The sequence below is a fragment of the Rhinolophus sinicus genome, linkage group LG06 (assembly GCF_036562045.2).
Source record: "Rhinolophus sinicus isolate RSC01 linkage group LG06, ASM3656204v1, whole genome shotgun sequence".
Classification (NCBI taxonomy): domain Eukaryota; kingdom Metazoa; phylum Chordata; class Mammalia; order Chiroptera; family Rhinolophidae; genus Rhinolophus; species Rhinolophus sinicus.
The window spans coordinates 93,200,721-93,223,802 of record NC_133756.1 but is presented as its reverse complement, the minus strand read 5'-3'; the positions used below and the strand labels follow the sequence as shown (position 1 = coordinate 93,223,802).

Genomic DNA, 23,082 nt, shown 5'->3' with positions numbered 1-23,082 from the left:
CAATACTTGACCCTAAACTGCCTGCTGTACTTGGCGGTGGCGGGAAAATTCTATAAATGATATTACTGGATTAATTCAAAAATTTGGAATACAGATAATAGATTTAAGTATTATTTCCATGTTAAATTTACCACAGTTATTTACTGTGGTTATGTGAGAGAATATCCCTATTAAGAAATATATATTGGCATATTCAGATTAAAGGTTCAAAGTGTTTGTGACTTCTTAAATGGTTTTGGAGAGGAGGAGTAGTTGTGTGTGTGTGTGTACAGAGATACTGAGATTTTTACAATGTAAACAAAAGTCTATCTAAGTTTACGCATTTAGCAATCTGTATTTACTTAACCTTTTATTTTTCAGGAAAGCAAAATAGATGAACACCATTTTGTTGCTGTAGCTCTTAGGAAACCCGATGGATCTAGACATCAGGATGTAAGATTTTAAGATTTCTCTGACTTATGTTTTAAAAGCGTGCATCAATGTTGAGTTTGTTCTTTATTGATAGAAGCATTCATTTGGTTTACATCAAATTAGAAGCTTTTTTTGTTTGTTTGCTTTTGGATTATAGATTTAGAAGTGTTTTTTTGTTGTCAGATCCTTAAGAGCGTCTTGAGATTGCACAGAAAATTTTAAGAAGCATGTTACCTGCTTTACGTTCAAATACTTAAATGTTGCAAAGAAAAAACTTTGGTAGTTCTGTCCTAGCACTCACAGTTTCAGTTGAAATTCAAGAAAATCACTGTCTTAGTCATCTGAACAGTGGTTTATTTCCCAGTGAATTGGGACTATTTTCAATATAAGGGTACCAAGCTGATAGGTAGTGAGTAATGGAATTATCTGGCAAATTTAACCCCTTCCCCCTTTTATAGTACGCTCCTCAATTATTCCCAAAGTTATAGTATGAAATGTATGAGAGACCTTGTATATTCTGACATAGCATCAGTCTCAATTCTTGGCAATCATATTCTGGTTTTATTTTCTTGTGCTGTTGATTGGTAAGTGGAGACATTTAAAAAAAAAAATCCTTACGTCAAAAACTCTCAGCCTACATGTAGTTGTGATTTTATGGTAGTATTTGAGGAATACTGATAATGTTAAAATAATTGAAACTATATGTATATCATTAGGGAATCCATGTGAGGGAACATGGTGTGATCACTGTATACATCATTTTCTCTAAAAAAAATAAGTCAGTCCACATACCATGCCTTTGATAGATTAACAAAGGATTAAAATCCCTCAGAGATTATAATTATCTTCCTTAAAAAGAGATGGCATGTTAAAATTGATCCCTGTTATCTAAAGGTCTTCTGTCCTTGTTACCTGTCCTACCTTACCTCAGCTCTACACTCTGTGTGAATACCTTATGTTTCTATAGAGCTTTATTATATTTTTGTAACATTTGCACATGTACTTTCTGTTTGAATGACAGGAGCGTATTTAGACAGCATGACATAGTGAGGTAAGGACAGGGGTACTATTCAGAAGGCCCAGGTCTACCATTTAACCTGTATTGTGACCTTATGCAAATTTGTTGATCTTCCTGAGCCTCAATTTCTCCATCTAAAAAATTGAGATAACAACCATATCAGCATAGTTGTGAGACATAAATTGCATAAAATAAGTACTAACCTTGTTAAAGCACTATGTAACCCAAATAGTGTTTTTACTAGAACGTATAGAATGTTAAAGGAGGTCTATATTGGGTTGAGTTTTGAACAGGGGCACTACGTATCTCAGAGTATAAGATACAGTTTAAATTCAATGTTGAATGAATCATTTCCTAAAGAGGTGTTGTATCTCTGTGTGGTTAATGGGAATTTTATCAAATCCACCCTCTAGAGTACTTTTCAAAGTTTGCCCAGTGGCCCCCTCTATCGGAATAGCCCAACCTGCTTGTCGTATATTTGGGATCCCTTTTAACTCATCTATTAAGTCAGAATTTTTGGATGTGTGTCTCAGTAAGTCTACATTTTAAACAAATACCACAGGTTATTGTTATATACAGAAGCTTGAGAATCAAGTTATTTCATATTTTGCTTAATTTGTTATGTTGGCAACACTAGTATAAGTAGTAAAAACAATTACCTAGAAATCCTACTATGTTGTAATTTTACTGAAATGTAATTTGGTCTTATGTCTTATATTTTCCTAATTATAAAATTGATCATAAGATTACCATGCAGTGTAACAATGAGGTTATCCATTTTTTTCTCCTCTTAGGTTCCATCTCAAGATGATTCTAAACCATCCCAGAGACAGTTCACCATTCTCACCTTTAATGATTTAATATCATCTGCTGTTCCTATGACTCCTGAAGATCCTTCATTTTGGGACTGTTTTTGCTTCACAGAAGAAATTCTAATACGAAATGGTACAAAGTCATGATATGATAAGTAACTAAGGGAAATCAAAACTGTTTGTAATATTCTGTATTCACTAAAAAAAAAAAAAATGCCTGATAGTATCAAATTTTATTTCACAAAACAGTTGAAAAAAGAAAAACACAACTTTTACTTTTAAAAAAGCATACTCCCAGTTTAAGATAGCTGAGTAGAATACATGTTTATCTTTTCTTCCTTCCCAGAATCACATTGGATTGACAGAAGAGATAGAAAGGGTGGCAGAATCTTAAAGTGACACAGGCATACCTCACTTTATTGTGCTACGCTTTATTGTGCTTCACTTTATTGCATTTCACAGGTGTTGCATTTTTTACAAATGGAAGGCAAGACCCTCCACTAGCAAAAAGATTACGACTCGCTTGATTACGATGGTCTGGAACAGAACCTGCAGTATCTCTGAGGTATGCCTGTACATGCTTATTGTAGAAAAAAATAGAAAATGCAAATACGCACAAAGAAAACGTTTAAATTCCTATCTTTCAGAGAGAGCTATTTCAGAGATAACTGTTTCTAAAACCTGGATTATATTTCCAGACCTTTCTCTTGGTAAATGAATCCATATTAATATACTTTTTTTTTTTAATATGGGAACATACTGTTTTGTAATTTTTTTTTCTCTTAACTGCACATCTGCTGTTCATAAAAATATACTTCCGTAGCATAACTTTTACTGGCTCTAAAGTACTGTATTGTGTGGTTCATATCAGGATGCTTTTGATCAGAGGTAACAGTGTCCAAATCAAATTGACTTAGTAACCAGGGACATTTGTTACCTCACACAACACACAGTTCAGAGGTGTCATTAAGGACAGTGTTTTTTTGCCTCGGCCTCAGTTTGTTTTGCCTTAGGCTTGTCTCCCTCGTGGTCAGTCATAAGAGCTGCTGCTGTAACCTCCAGCTTCATATCTTCATAAAATTGCATCTAAGAAAAGGAAAGGCCAAAAAAATAAAAGGAAAGGCCATTTTTCCTCACATCTCATTTTTGTCCATAAGGAGTACATGTCCCACAAGCCCCCAGAAAATTTCCTCTCTGTTTCCCTTGACTCAGATCAGGTCACTGTGAAAGCTGCTCTCTGACATGATTAGCCTCTGTGGGAGTGGCCTCTTGAGAAGGGAGAAGCTAAGAGGAAGTTGTGGGAATGGCATTGAGGGGAAGGAAGCCCACTGCCTGCTGAAAGGAAGGTGTGCCACAAATTTACTCATTTTTTTCCTCTTAGATATTTTGATTGTCTGCAGATTTTACTGTAAGCAGTGGTGCAGTGAATATCCTTACAACCACATTTTGAGGTACATGTTTAATTATGTCCTTGAGAAAGTTTCTGCAAGTAGAATGATTGGTTCAAAGGGATTAAAAACGTTTAATAAGTATTGTCAAATAGCTCTTCAAAAAGGCTGTACAGTTTACACTGCCAGTTAGTTTTATATGTGTGACACCCTTTCACCCCCCTCTCCCCCTGCCCCCCCCACACACACCTACATACTCCTTGGTCAACTGTTGATGCTGCCTTTTTTTTCTAATTTAATCGTTGCAAACAAATGAAAAATGGTTCCTTATTTTTAAAATTTGTGTTTCTTTCATTACAAATGAGGTTGGTATGTCAGTGTTGTTATTGGCTATTTGTATATCTTTCTTTTATAAACGACCTGTTCATTGTCTTTGCCTGTTTTTATTTTAGTAAATAGGACTTAATTTAAAGTGGGAACATAATATATAAGATGCCAAGACCATCATATTGATGACAGAATCTATTATATGGTTGTAGTGCATGTCTCGGGGAGTTATAGTCTTATTGTTAAATATCAAGAAGTGAAATAATTTCATTGTTTCTGTTACTAAAATTGAAAGTTTTGTGTAAATTGTGTAAAATCAGATACTTTGCTTAGTAAAAAAAAAAGTTGGAATGTTTTATAATTTCGTTATTTTATTAAGCATGCCCACATATTCCAAGCATAGTAAATAATATGTTTAAAAAGGTGAAGTAACATTTGTAATAGAGGAAGCATTGTTACCCCTAGCATGAATGTAATGTGATATGAAAAACTGTCATCTGTCTTGTCATTATAATAATAAATTGATTAACATTATTGAGTTTTTATGAGCCAGATACTGTGCTAGATTTTGTGTTTTTGTTTTTCTGTTTCTTAAAGTTGCACACACAGATAAAGAATCAAATAGATGTGTAAAAATATTTTTTTCTAAATGAAAAACACCATTACCTTGACCTCCCCCCATTTCCTGACCCCAGAAGAAGCTCTTTTAAATCTTTTAGGTGATTTTTTTCTTGGTACTTACAACCATATCTCCAAATAACATACATATGTTGGTTTTGCTTGATTTTTCAATTTTAGGCAGTTATTTAATTCCTAATATAAAGCTTCACTATTCTGCTTCCCAACCATTGCACATTCTCTTCCTGCTCCCTTTTCCCAACATAATTATATTGTAATTCAGTGTTTACATTATTGTCTGTGATTAAGATTATGTAATGTGCATAGCTGAGTGTGCTATTCTTACCCTATAGTCTGCATTTTTATTTCCTTGAGTTAGTACTTGATTTTGCATAGGTTTCTATGTACTTACTGCTAATTCAACCCAAAATTAAAAATGAATATCTTCTCCTATGTTCAGAAATAGGACTTGTTCCATCATTTTCATCCATTTTCTTGAAGAAATAATTCCTGTTTTGTCCTGTCTGGACTTCTTGCCTTCTGTGGCTGGTGCATAGCTGTCATCCTTAAATCTCCTTTCACCATCATCCTTGGAATCGCTTGCTTCTCCCCTGTGTAGGGTCCCCTTATGCAGAGTGGTATAGGAGATTTAGCGGCATCTTACAGAGATTACTCCATTCCCCTCCACCACCAAAGCTTAACATTTGGTGCTGCCAACTGTTCAGTCCTGCGTTGGGTTGGACCATAGTACTGCTTCATATCCATGTTTTGCTGAGTCCAAAACCATTCTTTTCATGGTATCATATTGCCCAATGGGTAGCTTTATTGGTTTTTATTTATACGTTTCATGCATTGGAACTCAGATTGATTTTTAAAATGTGTCTGTGTATGTACGAGGCCTGACAGTTAAGTTCTCAAACTTGTCACAACGATATTGCTAACCTTTTTTGATATCAGAGATTATTCATTATGAATTTGTACCAACTGGACAGACAGCTAACCAAGGTGACTCTTTGGAAGTGCTGAAAAGGCTGCGTGAAAAAGTTAGACTTGAGTTTTTCACCAGCAATTCATGGCTCTTGCATCACGACAATGCACCAGCTCACACGGTACTGTCTGTGAGGGAATATTTAGCCAGTAAACAAATAACTGTATTGGAACACCCTCCCTACTCACCTGATCTGGCCCCCAATGACTTCTTTCTTTACCCAAAGATAAAGGAAATATTGAAAGGAAGACATTTTCATGACATTCAGGACATCAAGGGTAATACAAGGACAGCTCTGGTGGTCATTCCAGAAAGAGTTCCAAAATTGCTTTGACAGTGGAATAGGCACTGACATCAGCGCATAGCTTCCCAAGGGGAGTACTTCAAAGGTGACCCTAGTGATAGCAATGAGGTATGTAGCACTTTTTCTAGGATGACTTCATGAGCTCAATTGTCAGAGCTTGTACGTGTGCATTTATGAGTATGCATATTCACATAACTCCTTGTTATTCAAACTCAGGAATTGAGCAAATTTGGGTAAATTTTCAGTTATATCTTTGTCCTTACTATTCAGTGTCTGAAACTCAGAAACTGGTTAGGTTTGGGTAATTCAGTAGCCCCTCACTGGCTGAACTATTACCATTTGAACTTGAAAACGAAATAGATTTATAAATACATGTATATGTACACATATTTGATCACAGATATGTCTGAAAACAATTCCATGTACTAGTACTCAAAGGGATGTGAAAAGAACTAATGATTTCATTTTATGGGGAAAATACTATGCCATCATAGTGTTTGTGAATTTGGGATTGGCAAAGGTCTTTGGACATATCTCCAGTTAACAGCTTTGTCTTGTCTGTCTTAGGGCATTTATATTTATATTAGCATAGCATCTTTCTTTGTCAACGCTTCATGTGTATCAAGTTCAATTCTCATAACTTTATAGAGTAGGTTCTATTCTCATTTTACTGATAGGGAAAATAAGGTGCTGAGATATGAAGCAACTTTAAAGATTATATATCCATTGATACTTGAACCAGACAGCTGAGATTCCGAGCCTGAACTCCACTATATGGAACTCCATTATACTAGCACATGTAACAACAAGCAATCTTGGGGCAGGGGTCGTGGGGTCTGGGAGCCTTTGTAGCTTTTGCTGATTTCATGAAATAATGCCACGTGTAACCAACACCTAGGTTTAACATGCTGTTTTCCCATATTTGCTTCTTCATCTTTTCATTTTCTCCACAGACGCAGCTCAAGACCTGTCGTCCCTAGTTACCCTTACATCTTTCCCTCTCCGGGAATAATCTCTATCATTTCTAGTTGTATGCATTAACTGTTATACTTGTGCGTTCATCCATAGTCAGTGTGTAGTCAGATGTCCTATATATCTTATTAGGATTGAAACAGAAGGATAGGATCTCTTTGTTACTTAAAAGTGGCAACAGTGTCAGAATAATGAGCTCACTTAAGCCCAAAATTCTCAAAGGAAATTATTCATTTTAATTTTCAATTTTTGGAAAAAATCTTTATCAAAATACTATAGATACTAGTAAGTAGAATGCAAACTTGCTCCTACTTACAAAAAGTACAGGGTCTTCAGAGGAACTTTAATACCTAGGAGAATATAGGCACTTTTTTTAGGGTCATTTTTCAATGGAAAAAATGGGAAGGAACCAACATGCAGAGGAAGAAAAGTAACATTTACTGACTACTTAAGCAGAGGTAGAGCGCCCAGTGCTTGGTATAATGCACCCCATTTGCAGGCCACCTTGAAGAGAGTGCCGCTGTGGTAGAGGTGAGGTCACTCTTCTGGCCTTACCTTAGGCAGTAGGCCAGTGGAAGGAAGCCCAGAACTTGAGTGGCCCCGATAGTACCCTATTTTTCCTTTTGATACTTAACATCCTTTCTGTGCTTTTTTCCAGTATTGCATGAGCAGGAAGCCTGCTAAATCGTCTATTCTTTTCTCCTCTAAATCCACTCCTCCCCCTCTCCCTGCTCAGTATCCCTGGAAGTTGTCTTCCATGCACTATATTAACCAGAATCCCTTTTCCTTGCTTTGGTTTTGCAAATGACAGAGGCCATGAGAAGATTAAGTGAAGGGGAAAGAGGTCAGGGTGTTTATTCTCTTGCCTTTATCCCTGCTGTGTAGTGTTTTGGAAATAGCTGTGTTCCTGTGCATCTCAGCTCCTGATATAGCCCTCTCCTCCAGGCAGAAATCTCACAGGTTCAAAGAAGCACTCTTCCTTGCCTTTTCTTAGTAGAATCACTTTGCTCTTGCTTAGCCCAGGCTGCTTCACTGTCTTGTAGATTCCTTTTATCCTCACTCACTCCTTTTGGGTGTGCCATCTGTTTCCTGCTGCAGTCCTGAATAATATAGTAATTTGTACAGTGAGTAACCCCAGAAAACAGCCTCAAAGTGGGATTCTGAGATTAGATGTTCATATATTTGATGAATATACAAACCAGTTTCTTGCCGGGGAAATGGATACTTGTAATTGGTGGCAAGAGGTGATTTCTTGTTTACTCAAATTATCACTAGTGATGGTGTGGGGTAATGGGGGACGGAGCTGGAGGATCTGGCATTTAGTCACTGGCCATGGTAGGGATTACAGAAATTGTTTTGAGGGCTAGTTGTTTTCGATGTCCAGGGTCTACACCTAGGAAAAAAGACCAAAGGAAGTGTGAAACATTATAAAACTTATGGCAACTTGAAGGGAATACCTTGTCTTTTTTAGCTGACAGAAGCAGCCCTTCCTGTCTGAGGGAAAGAGTCTTACCTCACCCCTTACACCTCCAAGAAAAAAGGTGTCAGTGACTGCACCTAAGAGAGTTTTCATAAGGGTATATCAGTCCTCAGCATCCACGTCTGCCATCCACCTTTACTTCCTAGGAAATAACGAACTGAAGCCAGCGTGCCCCAAACAGAAGTATGAGATTGGGACCAAGAGTGCATCTGTGCACTAGAGTTGTAGGCTACTCTGCTTTGTATTAGTAGGAGTCTGGGGAGTATGTCTGGGAATGAATTCTAAGGGTATTAAACCAAAAAGGGTGACATAAGCTAGGCCAGACATAATGATACGGGTGTACTCACACAGGAAGTAGGATTTCACGTGTTGTCTTGAGAACCTGCAAATGGTGATAACAACTCAATGGCTGTTTACCACCAACGAGGTTGAAATGTTAGAACTTTCCTGGCAGCTATAAGGGAAAGTCCGAAGTCCTAGGGAAGTAGGAATGTCTGTCTGTTCTGTGCAAACCTGCTCATTACCACACGCTCGGTGGCTTACAACATGTTCTCACAGTTCTGGAGTACGCAAGCCTGAAATCAGTTTCACTGGGCTGAGACTAAGGTGTCAGCAGGGCTGTGCTCCGTCCACGCTCTAGGGGAGAATCATCCTAGCTGTCATCCCTTGGCTTTTGTTCACATCACTGCACTCTGTCTCCATGGACACATTGGCTCCTCTTTGGCGTGCATCAAATCTACCTCTCTTACAAGGATGCCTGTGATTGCATTTAGGGCCCACTCACATAATCCAGGATTCGTGATCTTTAAATCACATTTGTGGTCTCTTGCCATGTAAGGGAACATTCACAGGTTCAGTGACTTGATATTTTAGGGGGGGATGAGGGCATTAATCAGCCTACTACATGCAGTATGTCCTTCAGCAGGTAAATGGTTAAATAAACTGGTACATCTATACCATGGGGCACTAACGGCAATAAACAGGAATGAACTGTTGATACACATTACAACCTGGATGAATCTCCAGAGAATTATGCTGAGGGAGAAAAAGCCAATTATAAAACGTTACACACTCTATGATTCCATTTATACAGCATTCTTTAAATGATAAAATTATAGAAATGGAGAGCAGACTGGTGATTTCCAGAGCTTAAGGAGGAGATGGGGGCAGGAAGGAGGTAGGTATAGCTGTAGGAGCACAGCATGAGGGTTCCTTGTGGAGATGTGCCTGTCCCATATCTGGATTGCATCAGTGTCAAAATCCTGATACTGTTCTATAGTTTGGTATGCAGAGGGTACAAAGAATATCTACTATTTTATAGCTACATGTGAATTTACAATTATGTCCAAAAGCTTAATTAGAAGTTTCCTTTCTTGAAAAACAAGTGGTTTCAGTTTTCCGGACTAATCCCCGTCTCCTGCTCGCTCCCTCAGTCGCTAATGTTTGCCCGTGTCAGTCATTGCAAGCCCATGATTCTCAGGTCATCCCCGAGAAGGTTGGCTGCTGTCCCCATATGTGTTTTCATCTCCAACCCCTTACCATCTACTGAAACCCTTTTATAGTGCCCCCAGGAATTCAAGGTCAGTCGTTACCTACATCTTTATCCTCAACCTTTTCTCTGACATTCGGTCCACTCACCTGTTCCAGTTGAAACCTGGCTCTCCACTGAAGGCACCATTTCGCCTCCAGACCTCTCAGATGTGGCTGTGTTTACTCCCACCTCCCTAATACCACTGGGCCTGGAGGTGGCATAGGTGCTCTTGTTGCTTAATGAAATCTTCACATTAGTCCCCTCCTTTTTCCTGTTCCTCATGTCATCAATTTATACCACCCAATCTCTTCTTACTTAAGGTGTCTATGGACTGAAGCAGTTGCCTCCTCTGTCTCCATCACATTCAACTCTTGGTGACTCTAATGTGTATGTAGATGATCAGTGCAATATTCTAACCTATCAGGTCCTTGACCTCTCCTCCAGTAATCATACGCTTCATTTTACCTCAGCTACTCTCTTCCATGAGCAATCCCTGGACCTTACTATTACCAATAACTATAACCTCTCTATAATCTCATTGTCAGACACCCCACTTTCCAACCTCCATTTCCTATCTCTTTAGCTCACATCCTCTACCAAATGAACTCCAGTAATCTTTTAATCTCACTGAATTCTTCTATTCATTGATCCTCCCACAGTTTCACTATCTTTTATCCCCTTCATGTCCCTACTTTCTTTCTTGTTCACTTTGAATTCTATGATCAAACATTAAAATGTGTTTTACTATGGTCTCACTGGAGGCTGGGTTCACTGGACGTGCGACCTGCTGTCCGTTTTTCTGCCAACCCACCGACCACTCTCTTCGGCTCTCCTTGGCTCTCCTCCGTATCCGCAGCAGTTATATTAGCGGCCAATTGGCTAACTGGCCACAGCTGACGGCCAACTAGCCTCAGCTGATGGCCATCTACTACCCGAGCCAGCACCCTTCCACGTGAGGCCGAGAGCCTGTAAACTACTTTCTGGGGCTCTGTTCCCACAGTAGGCCATTAATACTACCCAGTGAGTCATATTACATAAGTCATTTGGTCTTCTATTCTAAATCTATTTCGTACCTTTTCCTCTCTGTCAAACCCTTGACAGTTGCACTAGATTACTCTCAACTGATGTCATTACTTTAAGTTGAAGCTATCAGAAGAGACCTTCCACAAACTCGCAGCAACATCACTTCTGCCCACTTTCCTGTATCTATACCCATAACTCTAGCTTCTCTGCTGTTACTACCATGTTTCCCCGAAAATAAGACCTAGCCGGACAATCAGCTCTAATGCATATTTTAGAGCAAAAATTCATATAAGTAAGACCCAGTCTTATGTTACTATAATATAAGACCACGTCTTTAATATAATTAGTGTAATGTAATATAATATCTGGTCTTATTTTATTATAATATAAGGCTGGGTATAATATAATATAATATAATATAATTAACATAATACCAGGTCTTATATTAGTTTTTGCTCCAAAAGATACATTAGAGCTGATTGTCCGGCTAGGTCTTATTTTCGGGGGAACTGGGTACTAATAAAAAATATGGCTCCGGTAGTTCTTCCCTCTCTTCTGTATCACCATTTGTTTCTTCTGAACTGGATCATGCTCTTCAACATTCCAACTTGCAGTTGTTTCTCCTTTCTTAAACTTAATAATTAATCCCCACACACTACCACACTTTTTTTACATTATTACATTGTATGTACTCAGTAACTTCATACTTTCCTCTCATTCTCTCTTAAATCTGATTTTGAATAGGTTTTCACTCCCACTTGTCTATAGAATGGTTATCTAATTTATGAGTGACATTCACTAAAGCTAATTGTCAAGTCTCCATCTCCAATTTATTGACTAATTGGCACCGTTTTACAGACACTGTAAATTACTCTCTAAATATTTTTTTTCCACCAGGCTTCCAGGACATGGTAGGTTACTTGTTTCCTGCTCCTGCCCCTCTGGTCATTGCTTACCAGCGTCTATTCATCCCTCCTCATCTTCCTAAACTGTAGAGCAGCCCAAATCTTGGTCCTTCTACCTCAACTCTTTTCTACCCATACACACTCCTTTGGTGATCTCATCCAGCCCCAGGCTTCAAATCTACTGACATGACCATGCCTCCCAATTTTTGTTGTCTTCTACCCAGACCTCTCCTAACCTGTCTCCAGACTCATAACTCCAACTGCCTACTCAGCATGTTCACTTGCTATCTGTTGGCCTCTGTTACCTCCCTGACATCTGTTCTTCCTGTTTACTGCAGCCATACTGGCCTTCTCCCTGTTCCTTGAACATGTCAGGCACACTCCTGCTTCAGGTCTTTGCACTTGCTTTGCCTCTGTCTGGAATGTTCTCCCACACACCCACATGACTCACTCCCTCATTTCCATCAGATCTTTATTTTGATGTTACCTCCTTAGTGGGGCCTTTTCCTAACTGTCAGAATTGAAAACTGCCTCTTCTCCCACTCCCAACACTTCTAATCTCCCCAACTTTATTTTTCCTCCTGGCATTTACCATCATCTGTTTTCCTTTCTTGATTATTGTCTGCCCCCTGCTTCAGTCCCTGCAAGACTATAAGCTTCATGGAGGACAAGAAGTTAAACTAGTTTCGTTTGTTGCTATTTTCCCTGAGTCTTAGAACAATGCCTAACTCATATAAAAGTTCGGAAACTATTTGTTGAATGAATGAATGTTGGAATTTTCCATTACTTTGCTAGGGTTGCCATAGTCAAGTACTATGAACTAGGTGGCTAAACAACATAAATTTATTTTCTCATAGTTCTGAAAGCTGGAAGTTGAGATCAAGGTATCAGCAGGGCTGATTCCTTCTGAGACCTTTCTTCTTGGCTTATAGGAGACCACCTTCTCACTGTGTCTTCCCATGATCTTCCCTCTGTGTGTGTTGGTATCCTAATCTCCTTATGAGGACACCAGTTATATTGAATTAGGGCCCACCCTAGTGACCTCATTTAATCTTAATTACATCTTTAAAGACCCAGTATCTAAATACAGTCACACAGGGAGTTAAGGCTTAACCATACGAATTTAGAAAGGCACAATTCATTCCATAACAGTTTTCTATATTACTTATTTAACACTTCGTCAGATGGGTTATTTCTGTCCCTTTTCCCCCCATTATTTGCTCACACAGTACTGATACCTTTCCTTTGCCATTGTCCCAATTTTTGTTAGAAAGTGCCTGTCTCTTCTACCTCTAGACACTATTGTATTAACACTTGAATTATATTCTTTTTTAAAAATAATTTTTTATTTTTCAATTACAGTTGACATACAATATTATATTAGTCTCAGGTGTACAACATAGTGATTAGACATTTATATAACTTACAAAGTGACCACCCCCATAAGTCTAGTTGCCATCTAACACCATACATAGTTATTACAATATTATTGACTAGATTCTCTATGCTGTACTTTATTTACATCCTTGTGATAGTTTTTATAACTGGCAATTTGCACATCTTAATCTCTTCCCCCTTTTCATCCATCCCCCTCCCAGCTGGGAACCATGAAAATGTTCTCTGTATCTATAAGTTTGTTTCTGTTTTGTTTGCTCATTTATTCTGTTCTTTAGATTCCTCATATAAGTGAAATCACGGGATATTTGTCTTTCTCTGTCTGACTTACTTAGCATACTATCTTCTAGGTCCATCCATGTTGCAGATGGCAAAATTTCATTCTTTTTTATGGCCAGGTAATTAGTATTCTATTGTATATATGTAGCACCTCTTTATCTATTTGTCTAGTGATGGACACTTACATTGCTTCCACATCTTGGCTATTGTAAATAATGCTGCACTGAACATAGGGCTGCATATGTCTTTTCAAATTAGTGTTTTGGGTTTCTTAGGATAAATACCAGAAGTGGAATTACTGGGTCCTTTGTCTCTTGTTATATATAGCCTTTGTTTTAAAATCTATTTTGTCTGATGTAGGTATTACTACTCTAGCTTTTTCTGTGTTTCCATTTGCATGAAATATCTTCTTTCATCCCTTTACTTTAAGTTCGTGTGTGTCCTTCGATCTGAAGTGGCTCTCTTGTAGGCAGCATATGTAACTCTTGTTTTCTTACCCATTTAGCCACCTTATGTCTTTTACAGTCAAATGCTCTACCCTTGAGCTATACCCCCTACCTTATGTCTTTTGATTGGAGCATTTAATCCATTTACATTTAAAGTAATTATTGATAGGTATGCAGTTATTGCCATTTTATTATTCATATTTTTAATTTTTTTTGTTATTTTTAAAGAAGTCCCTTTAAAATTTCTTGTAATACAGTGGTACCTCGGTTTTCGAACATAATCCATCCTGGAAGACCGTTCGAGTTCTGAAACGTTCAAAATCCAAGGCATGGTTTCCCATAGAATGTAGAGCAAAATGGATTAATCCATTCTAGGCCTTTAAAATCAACCACTAAAACAGAAATTTAGTGTGAATTTTACTATCTAATGATACCATAGATCCATAAAATGATACACAATGAAAGCAATAAACACAAAATACTGTACTGTAAAAGCAATAATAAATAAACACAATGTAAAAACAGTACTGTCATGATAAAAACGAAAATGTAATTTTTTTCTTACCTGCAATGATGATAATCATGGTTTGGATGGGGGGGTCCCCTTCAATAATCACGATAAGTGACTGTTTTTCAGGTGTTCTGTGGTCCTCTTCCATAATTACTGTAGGTGACTCCTCTCCTGCCATTCCTTCCCTTGGTTTTTTTTACACCACTGACACCTGGTTTAGACTCACTGGATCTTTTCCTCACTAAAAGTTTTCAATTGACATTTGTTTTTTCCGACGTTTTAAAATTTGTCTAAAGTGAGACATAGCCTTATTATTGAAAGTGTTAGTGGCAATGACTTACAGTGGCTTTATCAGGGTGATATTTTTCAACAAAAATTTGCACTTCATCCCATTTTGCACACATATCTTTGATCAGTGCAGTAGAAACTTTGTCTTCCCTCCTCCTCCGAAGACAATTCCTCAGTTGCCGCCTGATGCTGCTCCGTCAGAATGTGCTGAAGTTCTTCTGTGGTGAGTTCAGTCCTCCACTAACTCCTCCACATCATCACGACTCACTTCCAAGCCTATGGACTTTCCCAGAGACACCACATCCTCAACACCAGGAGCATCCTCTTCAACATCCTCAAATACACGTTCACGGACAGCGTGTGGCCACAATTTCTTCCATGCTGACTTCATCGTTCTGTGAGACACATCCCTCCATGTTTTGTCTATGAGATGTAAGCAATGTAGGATACTGAAATGATTCTTCCAGAACTCTCTAAGGGTTAGCTCTGTGTCCAAGGTCACCTCAAAGCACCTTTGGAACAGTGCTTTGGTGTAAAGCTTCTTAAAATTAAATATGACCTGCTGGTCCATGGGCTGGATGAGAGGAGTCGTGTTGGGGGGCAAAAACTTTACATTGATAAAACTGAACTCTTCCATCAACTTGTCCTCCCAGCCTGGGGTGTGAGCTGGAGCATTCTCCATAACAAGCAGGCACTTCATGGGAAGAGTTTTGTCTTGGAAGTAATTTTTCACACTTCGTCCGAAAACTTCATGAACCCACTCAATAAAAAATTGCCTTGTTACCCAAGCTTTGCTGTTTGCTCTCCACATCATATGGAATTTGTTTTTTATGACATTGTTTTTCTGAAATACCCTGGGGTTCTCAGACTGGTAGACTAGCAAAGGCTTCAACTTAAAATCCCCACTTGCATTCCCACAAAATAGAAGTGTTAGCCTGTCTTACATGGGCTTGTGTCCTGGCAATGATTTCCTCTCCTTTGTTAGGTAGGTCCTCTTTGGCATTTTCTTCCAAAAGAGGCCTGTCTCATCAGTTGAAAACTTGGGGAAGGAAACCCTCTGCCTCTACATAATCTTTAAATTCCAAAACAAATTGGTCGGCGTTTTCTTTGTTGGTACTGGCAGCTTCACCATGTCTCACCACATTGTGTATGCCACTTCTCCTCAAACTTTTCAAACCACCCTCTACTTGCCTTGAAAATGTCACTCTCAGCACTTGTTCCAGGGGTGTTTCTGATGAGGTCAGCATGCAAATGTAAAGCTTTTTCACAAATTATGCTCTCAGAAATGCTGTCACCGGCCAATTGTTTTTCATTTATCCATATGAAAAGCAATTTTTCCACTTCTTCAGTTGTCTGTGTTCTTTGTCTTGTAAGTGTTTTAACACCTCTTGCAACATTGGCTCTTTTAATGGTGTCTTTATTTTTTAAGATCTTACAAACTGTAGATTTGGCAATACCAAACTGCGTTGCCAGATCACATACATGGACACCACTTTCATGTTTGGAAATAATTTCCTTCTTCACCTCTACTGTTGTTCTGTTAATCATTCTCTTGGCTTTGCAGCTTTTATCCATTTCCCACAGCACGGGGTGATTGGCAGAGGGCTCCTGAGATGACATGAGCACAGATTGATTGCACACAGTCACAAAAACAAATTGGTCGCAAGAGGGCTACTTAGATTAGATAAACACAGATTGATGCACTGGGTTCCAGGCAGTCACAAAAACAAATTGATTGCAAGAGAACTCGTGAGATTAGTTGAACACAGATTTATGCACTGGGTTCCACACAGTCACAAAAACAAATTGGTTGCAAGAGTGCTCCTGAGATGAGACAAGCACAGATTGATTGCACACAGTCACCAAATAAGCCCAAATATCACCTCCGTGTTGCGAGGGTGCTCAGGACTCAACAGCCGACAGCTAGGCCTCAGGATCTTGCACTCAGCATAAGCCACGTGACATGTTCGACTTCCGAGGCATGTTTGAAAACCTAAGCATTTACTACCGGGTTTACAGCATTTGTAAACCGAAATGTTTGTCAACAGAGACATTCTAGAACCGTGATGTTACTGTACTGGTTTGGTGTTGATGAATTCCTTTAGCTTTTTCTTGTCTGGGAGCTTGAATTATATTCTTAATAATTATATTCTTATATATTTTTATAACCTTCCTACAGGGTCAATATGATTACTCTCATTTCAAGAGTATACAATCTGAGGCTCAGAAGAGATTAGGTAATGTTCGTGAGTTCACAGTACTAGTAAATGGTGTCATTCTGATTTTAATTTATTTCTGATGGAGTCAAACATCCATTTTCTTTCCTTTACCACTGTCATGAAGATGAATGGTGAAAAACCATACTTCTGCCTGATATATTGTAAGGGAGACTGCCTTTGAAGCAGATGTCACATTTCAGGAAGTGGGTTTAAGCATAGAATCCAAATCATACCCACAGGTTGAATTAGAATCTCTCTTTTTTTTTTTTTACTGCTGCAATTTCTGTTGATCATCTAAATTTATTCTTCCCTTTGCAAAATTTAGCAACTAAATATATTAAGAAAGTTTGTTTCCTTATTGAAGTGTCAGAATTATACAATGAATTCTTAATGTCAAGGCAGTAGCTGTTATTTTATTCTAAAATACAGAGGGAAAGATCATTGCTTTTGTTATAAGAGTTTAATATATGTTCTTGAAGACAAGCCAGAGCTCTATTGGTGAAAAACAAGAATAGGCTTTGAAAGCCAGTCATTTATACTTTAGAGAATATCATTCTCTCTTTAGGTGTAGCTGATTTTTAGAATAAAAATAAAAATTTTTGTTCATAGATTTTATATTTTAGAATGAGCTTTGCTATAAAATGTATTTCATGTTTGCATTGAAAAATTTCATTGTATATGAGTTGAGCAGTCATTAAATTAATGGGAAAATAGCTGTCAATGCTTTTTCTTTTGCTATATAAATGGAAATAATATAGGTCACAGTGTGACTACTTATAATTTTTGAACTCTAGTTTTCACTTGGCATATTTAAACCACTGCTCTGATTTTATTGATGTTGATCAAGTGGCCATTTAATGGTCATTTTTAAATTGGCACCAGGGGTGCAGAGATGGCTCTTCAGCTGTGTATGAGGAAGTTGTTTTGGTTTTCTCATTCTGTATATGTGTAGCTCCTAAAAATAAACAACTAGACCATTTTATTCAAATAAATTTAACTTTAATTTAGAAAGAGTCAGTGCAAAACAAATGTAATACATTATGTCCAATGTAATCATGCGGATTTTCCATCATGAGAAATAACTGATTTATTTCAATTGGATTTTCTTTTTCCTTTTCTTTTTAACAAGCTGAGTTTTAGGAGAACATATCCTTTCTGCTAACCTTGAGACAAGGCAAGAGCAGATTTTGGAGCTCATGGCCCATATTTATGAGGTACCTGGGAAATTAAGGACACTATTTAGATTTAAAAAACTTGGTGGGGAACATGATGAGTCATATTTTTCTACAACATTCTGTTAGAATATCTTTTATTTGGTTGTATAGCGTGAACTATATTTTCTGGTTATAAGAAGGAGTTTTAGGTACCACAAGGTCCATATATTCACTAGTAAACTTCCAGTCCATCATGTTCATACCTACCAGAATCATCTGTCTGGCAAACCAAATTAAATTATGCCATTGCCCTGCTTGAAATGCAGGATTAATTCCTTTTTATCTTGTAGGTTCAAGTCTAAAATCCTTAAATATCGCTTACAGCACTCCAGTCACAAACCCCTCCAGATCTTCATTTCTCTACTTTATTCCACTACACTACTCTTTAGCTACCCCTGCTCCTTGATGCTCTTTAAACCCTCACACCATTCACTCTCTGCCTCTCCTGTCTTTGCCTTGTCTGGCTGACTGGTCTCATTTAAATTCATGACCACTAATATTAAATGGGTTGCAGTGCTGCCCTGCAAACATACTACTTTTTGGGCTGCTCACCCAGGTGACTATTCCATACACTTCCTTCTCTCCTCCAACCTCTAATACATCATTCTTGATACTTACTCTGAACTGATGACCTTTTCCCTTATTCCACTGAAAAAGCAGAATCACTCAGAAGAGACCTTCCCAAAGCTCCCTCTACCACATCCACCCACCTCACTACATCTGTTTCCCTTCACTTTGCTTTCCTTCTTGCTACTAGAGAGGAATTGTCCATGCTCCTGCCTAAGCCCATCCCCTCTGTCTGTACATTAGATTCAATTTCTGCTCCCTTACCTAGGATGTTACTTTGGCAATTCTTACCCCTTTGGCATGTCCATTTCCCCATCTTGACTGCATAATCTCTCAAAACATAATTACTGCTTTTCCCATTAAAAAAAGATCCTCTCTTGATCCCATCCCTTGGATACTGTCCCATGTTTCTGTTCCCTTTTCTGCAAACAACTTGAGAGACATTCATTATTTATAGTTATTCATTAACTCTGGAACCTACTTAAATCAGGCTTTTCCTCCGCTCCAGAGTATGAATCATTTTTTGTTGATCTACATATTCTTAAACTTAGCTATGCCTGGCATTATAGTACTGTCAATATATGCTTGATAATTGAATGGACGAATGAATAAGGACATGGATGGACAAAGAATTTCTTTTTCAGATTATAATATCGCTGCTGGTTATTATACATTTTGTTTCAACAAAATCTTTATCAAGAAATGGTATCATATTGAAGGAGGTATTTGTGGCAGATGTTTTGGGACAATCATTCTTGAAAAACATATTTAAAGAATACCGATGCAAAAATCCTAAATAAAATTCTAGCAAATCGAATACAACGATGCATTAAAAAGATTATTCATCACGACCAAGTGGGGTTCATCCCCGGGACACAAGGATGGTTCAACATCCGCAAATCCATCAATGTGATACATCACATAAACAAAATAAAGGACAAAAATCATATGATTATATCAATTGATGCAGAAAAAGCATTTGACAAGATACAACATCCATTTATGATTAAAACACTTAATAAAATAGGTATAGAAGGAAAATACCTTAACATAATAAAGGCCATATATGACAAGCCCTCTGCTAATCTCATAATTAATGGTGAAAAACTGAAGCCCTTTGCTCTACGTTCAGGAACACGACAGGGCTGTCCCCTATCACCTCTGCTTTTCAACATAGTGTTGGAAGTCCTTGCCAGAGCAATCAGGCAAGAGAAAGAAATAAAAGGCATCCAAATTGGGAATGAAGAAGTTAAATTATCACTCTTTCCAGATGACATGATGCTATATATAGAAAACCCTAAAGACTCCACCAAAAAGCTATTAGAAACAATCAACGAATACAGTAAAGTTGCTGGCTACAAAATCAACATACAAAAGTCCATTGCTTTCCTATATACTAACAATGAAATCTCAGAAAAAGAAACACAAAAAACAATTCCTTTTGCAATTGCAGCAAAAAGAATAAAATGCCTAGGAATAAACTTAACCAAGGATGTGAAAGACCTATATGCTGAAAACTGTAAGACATTTTTGAAAGAAATTGAAGACACAAAGAAATGGAAAGACATTCCACACTCATGGATTGGAAGAATCAACATAGTTAAAATGGCCATATTACCCAAAGCAATATACAGATTCAATGCAATCCCCATCAAAATCCCAATGGCATATTTTAAAGAAATAGAACAAAAAATCATCAGATTTGTTTGGAACCACAAAAGACCCCGAATAGCCAAAGCAATCTTAAGAAAAAAGAACAATAATGGAGGTATCACACTTCCTGACTTTGGCTTGTACTACAGGGCTACAATAATCAAAACAGCATGGTATTGGCAGAAAAACAGACACATAGACCAATGGAATAGAATTGAGAACCCAGAAATAAAACCATATAAATATGGACAGATAATTTTTGACAAAGAAGCTAAAAACATACAATGGAGGAAAGACAGCCTCTTCAATAAATGGTGCTGGGAGAATTGGATAGCCACGTGCAAAGGAATGAAACTGGACTGCTATTTGTCACCATGTACCAAAATTAATTCAAAATGGATCAAAGACTTAAGCATAAGACCTGACACAATAAACTGCATAGAAGAAAACATAGGTACTAAACTTATGGACCTTGGGTTCAAAGAGCATTTTATGAATTTGACTCCAAAGGCAATGGAAGTAAAAGCTAAAATAAACGAATGGGACTATATGAAACTTAAAAGCTTCTGCACAGCAAAAGAAACCATCGACAAAATAAAGAGGCCACCAACTGAATGGGAGAAGATTTTTGCAAACAGTGCCTCCGATAAGGGGCTAATATCCAGAATATACAAGGAACTCATGCAACTCAACAACAAAAAAACAAACAACCCAATTGAAAAATGGGCAGAGGACTTGAAGAGACATTTCTCCAAAGAGGACATACAAATGGCAAATAGATATATGAAAAAATGCTCAACATCACTAATCATCAGAGAAATGCAAATCAAAACCACAATGAGATATCACCTCACCCCAGTCAGAATGGCTATCATCAACAAGACAAATAGTAACAAGTGTTGGAGAGGCTGTGGAGAAAAAGGAACCCTCATACACTGTTGGTGGGAATGCAGACTGGTGCAGCCGTTATGGAAGGCAGTGTGGAGGTTCCTCAGAAAATTACGAACAGAATTGCCATATGACCCAGCAATCCCTCTCCTGGGTATCTACCCAAAAAATCTGAAAACATTTATACATAAAGACACGTGTGCTCCAATGTTCATTGCAGCTTTGTTTACGGTGGCCAAGTCATGGAAAGAACCAAAATGTCCTTCGATAGATGAATGGATAAAGAAGCTGTGGTATATATACACAATGGAATACTATTCGGCGGTAAGAGAAGAGGATATAGGAACATTTGTGACAACATGGATGGATCTTGAGAGTATAGTGCTAAGCGAAATAAATCAGACAGAAAAAGCAGAGAACCATGTGATTTCACTGATATGTGGTATATAAACCAAAAGCAATGAAAGAACAAGACAAACAAATGAGAAACAAAAACTCATAGACACAGACAATAGTTTAGTGGTTACCAGAGGGTAAGGGGGGTGGGGGTGGGAGAAGAGGGTAAGGGGGACCAAATATATGGTGATGGAAGGAGAACTGACTCTGGGTGGTGAACACACAATGGGATTTATAGATAATGTAATACAGAATTGTACACCTGAAATCTATGTAATTTTACTAACAATTGTCACCCCAATAAATTTAAAAAAGAAATTAAAAAAAACATTTAAAAAGATGTTTCCTTTATACAAAGTAGGCATCTAATATACATATGTTAAATCAATTGAATTGGATTTATGGAACAGTAGAAAGCATCCTTGGTAGAAAGAGTAGAGTTGATTATAGTCCTGGTTTTGCTACTGAGGATGAACAAGGAGGTTGACTTCTAAAGTCCCTCTGGCTTTTATGTTCTACAGTTTTATAAATTTATAGGTGGAAGTTCACTATACGAAGTGTGACAATTAAATTCATGCACTTGTTCCCGTGCACTTACATTGGCAGCACCGTACAAACACCTTGATAAGGTTTCATAACCTTGGTATATCAGTGTCTCACAGCTGTGTTTTTGTTTACATGTGGCGGTACCTTGCTGAGTGGAGTTCATTATTGTTGTTGCATGTTTTTGTGTGCCGTCGCAAGAATGTCTGAGCTTGAATTAGAGCAACGAACAAACATTAAATTTTTTGTTTTCTTGGCAAGAGTGGAAGTGAAATCAGGGACATGTTAGTCCAAGTTTATGGGGATAATGCCATGAAGAAAACAACAGTGTATAAATGGATGAAATGTTTTTCTGTGGGGAGAGAATGTGTCACTGATGAAGAGAGGTCAGGGCAGCCAGTAATGAGCAGAACTGATGAAAACAATGCAAAAATTTGAATTGTGCGTCAAAATTGTTGGCTGACTGTGAGAAGCATAGTAGACCAAGCAAACATCGATAGAGAAATAGTTAGAAAAATCTTAACTGAAAATCTTGGCGTGAGAAAGGTGTGTGCAAAAATGGTCCTGAAGGAGCTAACCAATGAACAAAAGCAAAGGAGAGTCAAAGTTTGGTAAGACCTTTTGGAGAGGCCAGACAATGTTTTGGACTGTTATCACTGGTGATGAAACATGGGTGTACCAATACGACCCTGAAACAAAGTGTCAAAGTGCACGATGGAAGTCAGCTAATTCTCCATGACCAAAATGTTTTGTCAGACTAAATCAAGAGTCAATGATGTTGCTAATCTTTTCTGATATCAGAGGGATTATTCATTATGAATTTGTACCAACTGGACAAACAGTTAACCAAGTTTACTATTTGGAACTGCTGAAAGGCTGCATCAAAAAGTTAGACGAAAACGACCT

The 23,082-nt window shown here is 37.9% G+C and overlaps 1 protein-coding gene across 7 annotated transcripts in view; it reads left to right on the top strand.

Moving 5' to 3' along the window:
- The window catches only part of AASDHPPT (aminoadipate-semialdehyde dehydrogenase-phosphopantetheinyl transferase), a 66,580-nt gene that overhangs the window by 21,678 nt on the left and 21,820 nt on the right, over positions 1–23,082 (top strand). For 2 of the 7 annotated variants that reach the window (XM_074335535.1, XM_074335539.1), the window contains 4 exons: positions 361–432; positions 2,224–2,374; positions 2,704–2,806; positions 3,623–4,510. In XM_074335535.1, the coding sequence (XP_074191636.1) occupies positions 361–432; positions 2,224–2,374; positions 2,704–2,768 (288 nt within the window). In that variant the 3' untranslated portion in view covers positions 2,769–2,806; positions 3,623–4,510. Of the gene's footprint in view, positions 1–360; positions 433–2,223; positions 4,511–14,824; positions 15,485–23,082 lie in introns of those variants that run through there. The other 5 variants (XM_074335534.1, XM_019747823.2, XM_074335538.1 and 2 more) reach the window with 4 other exon arrangements.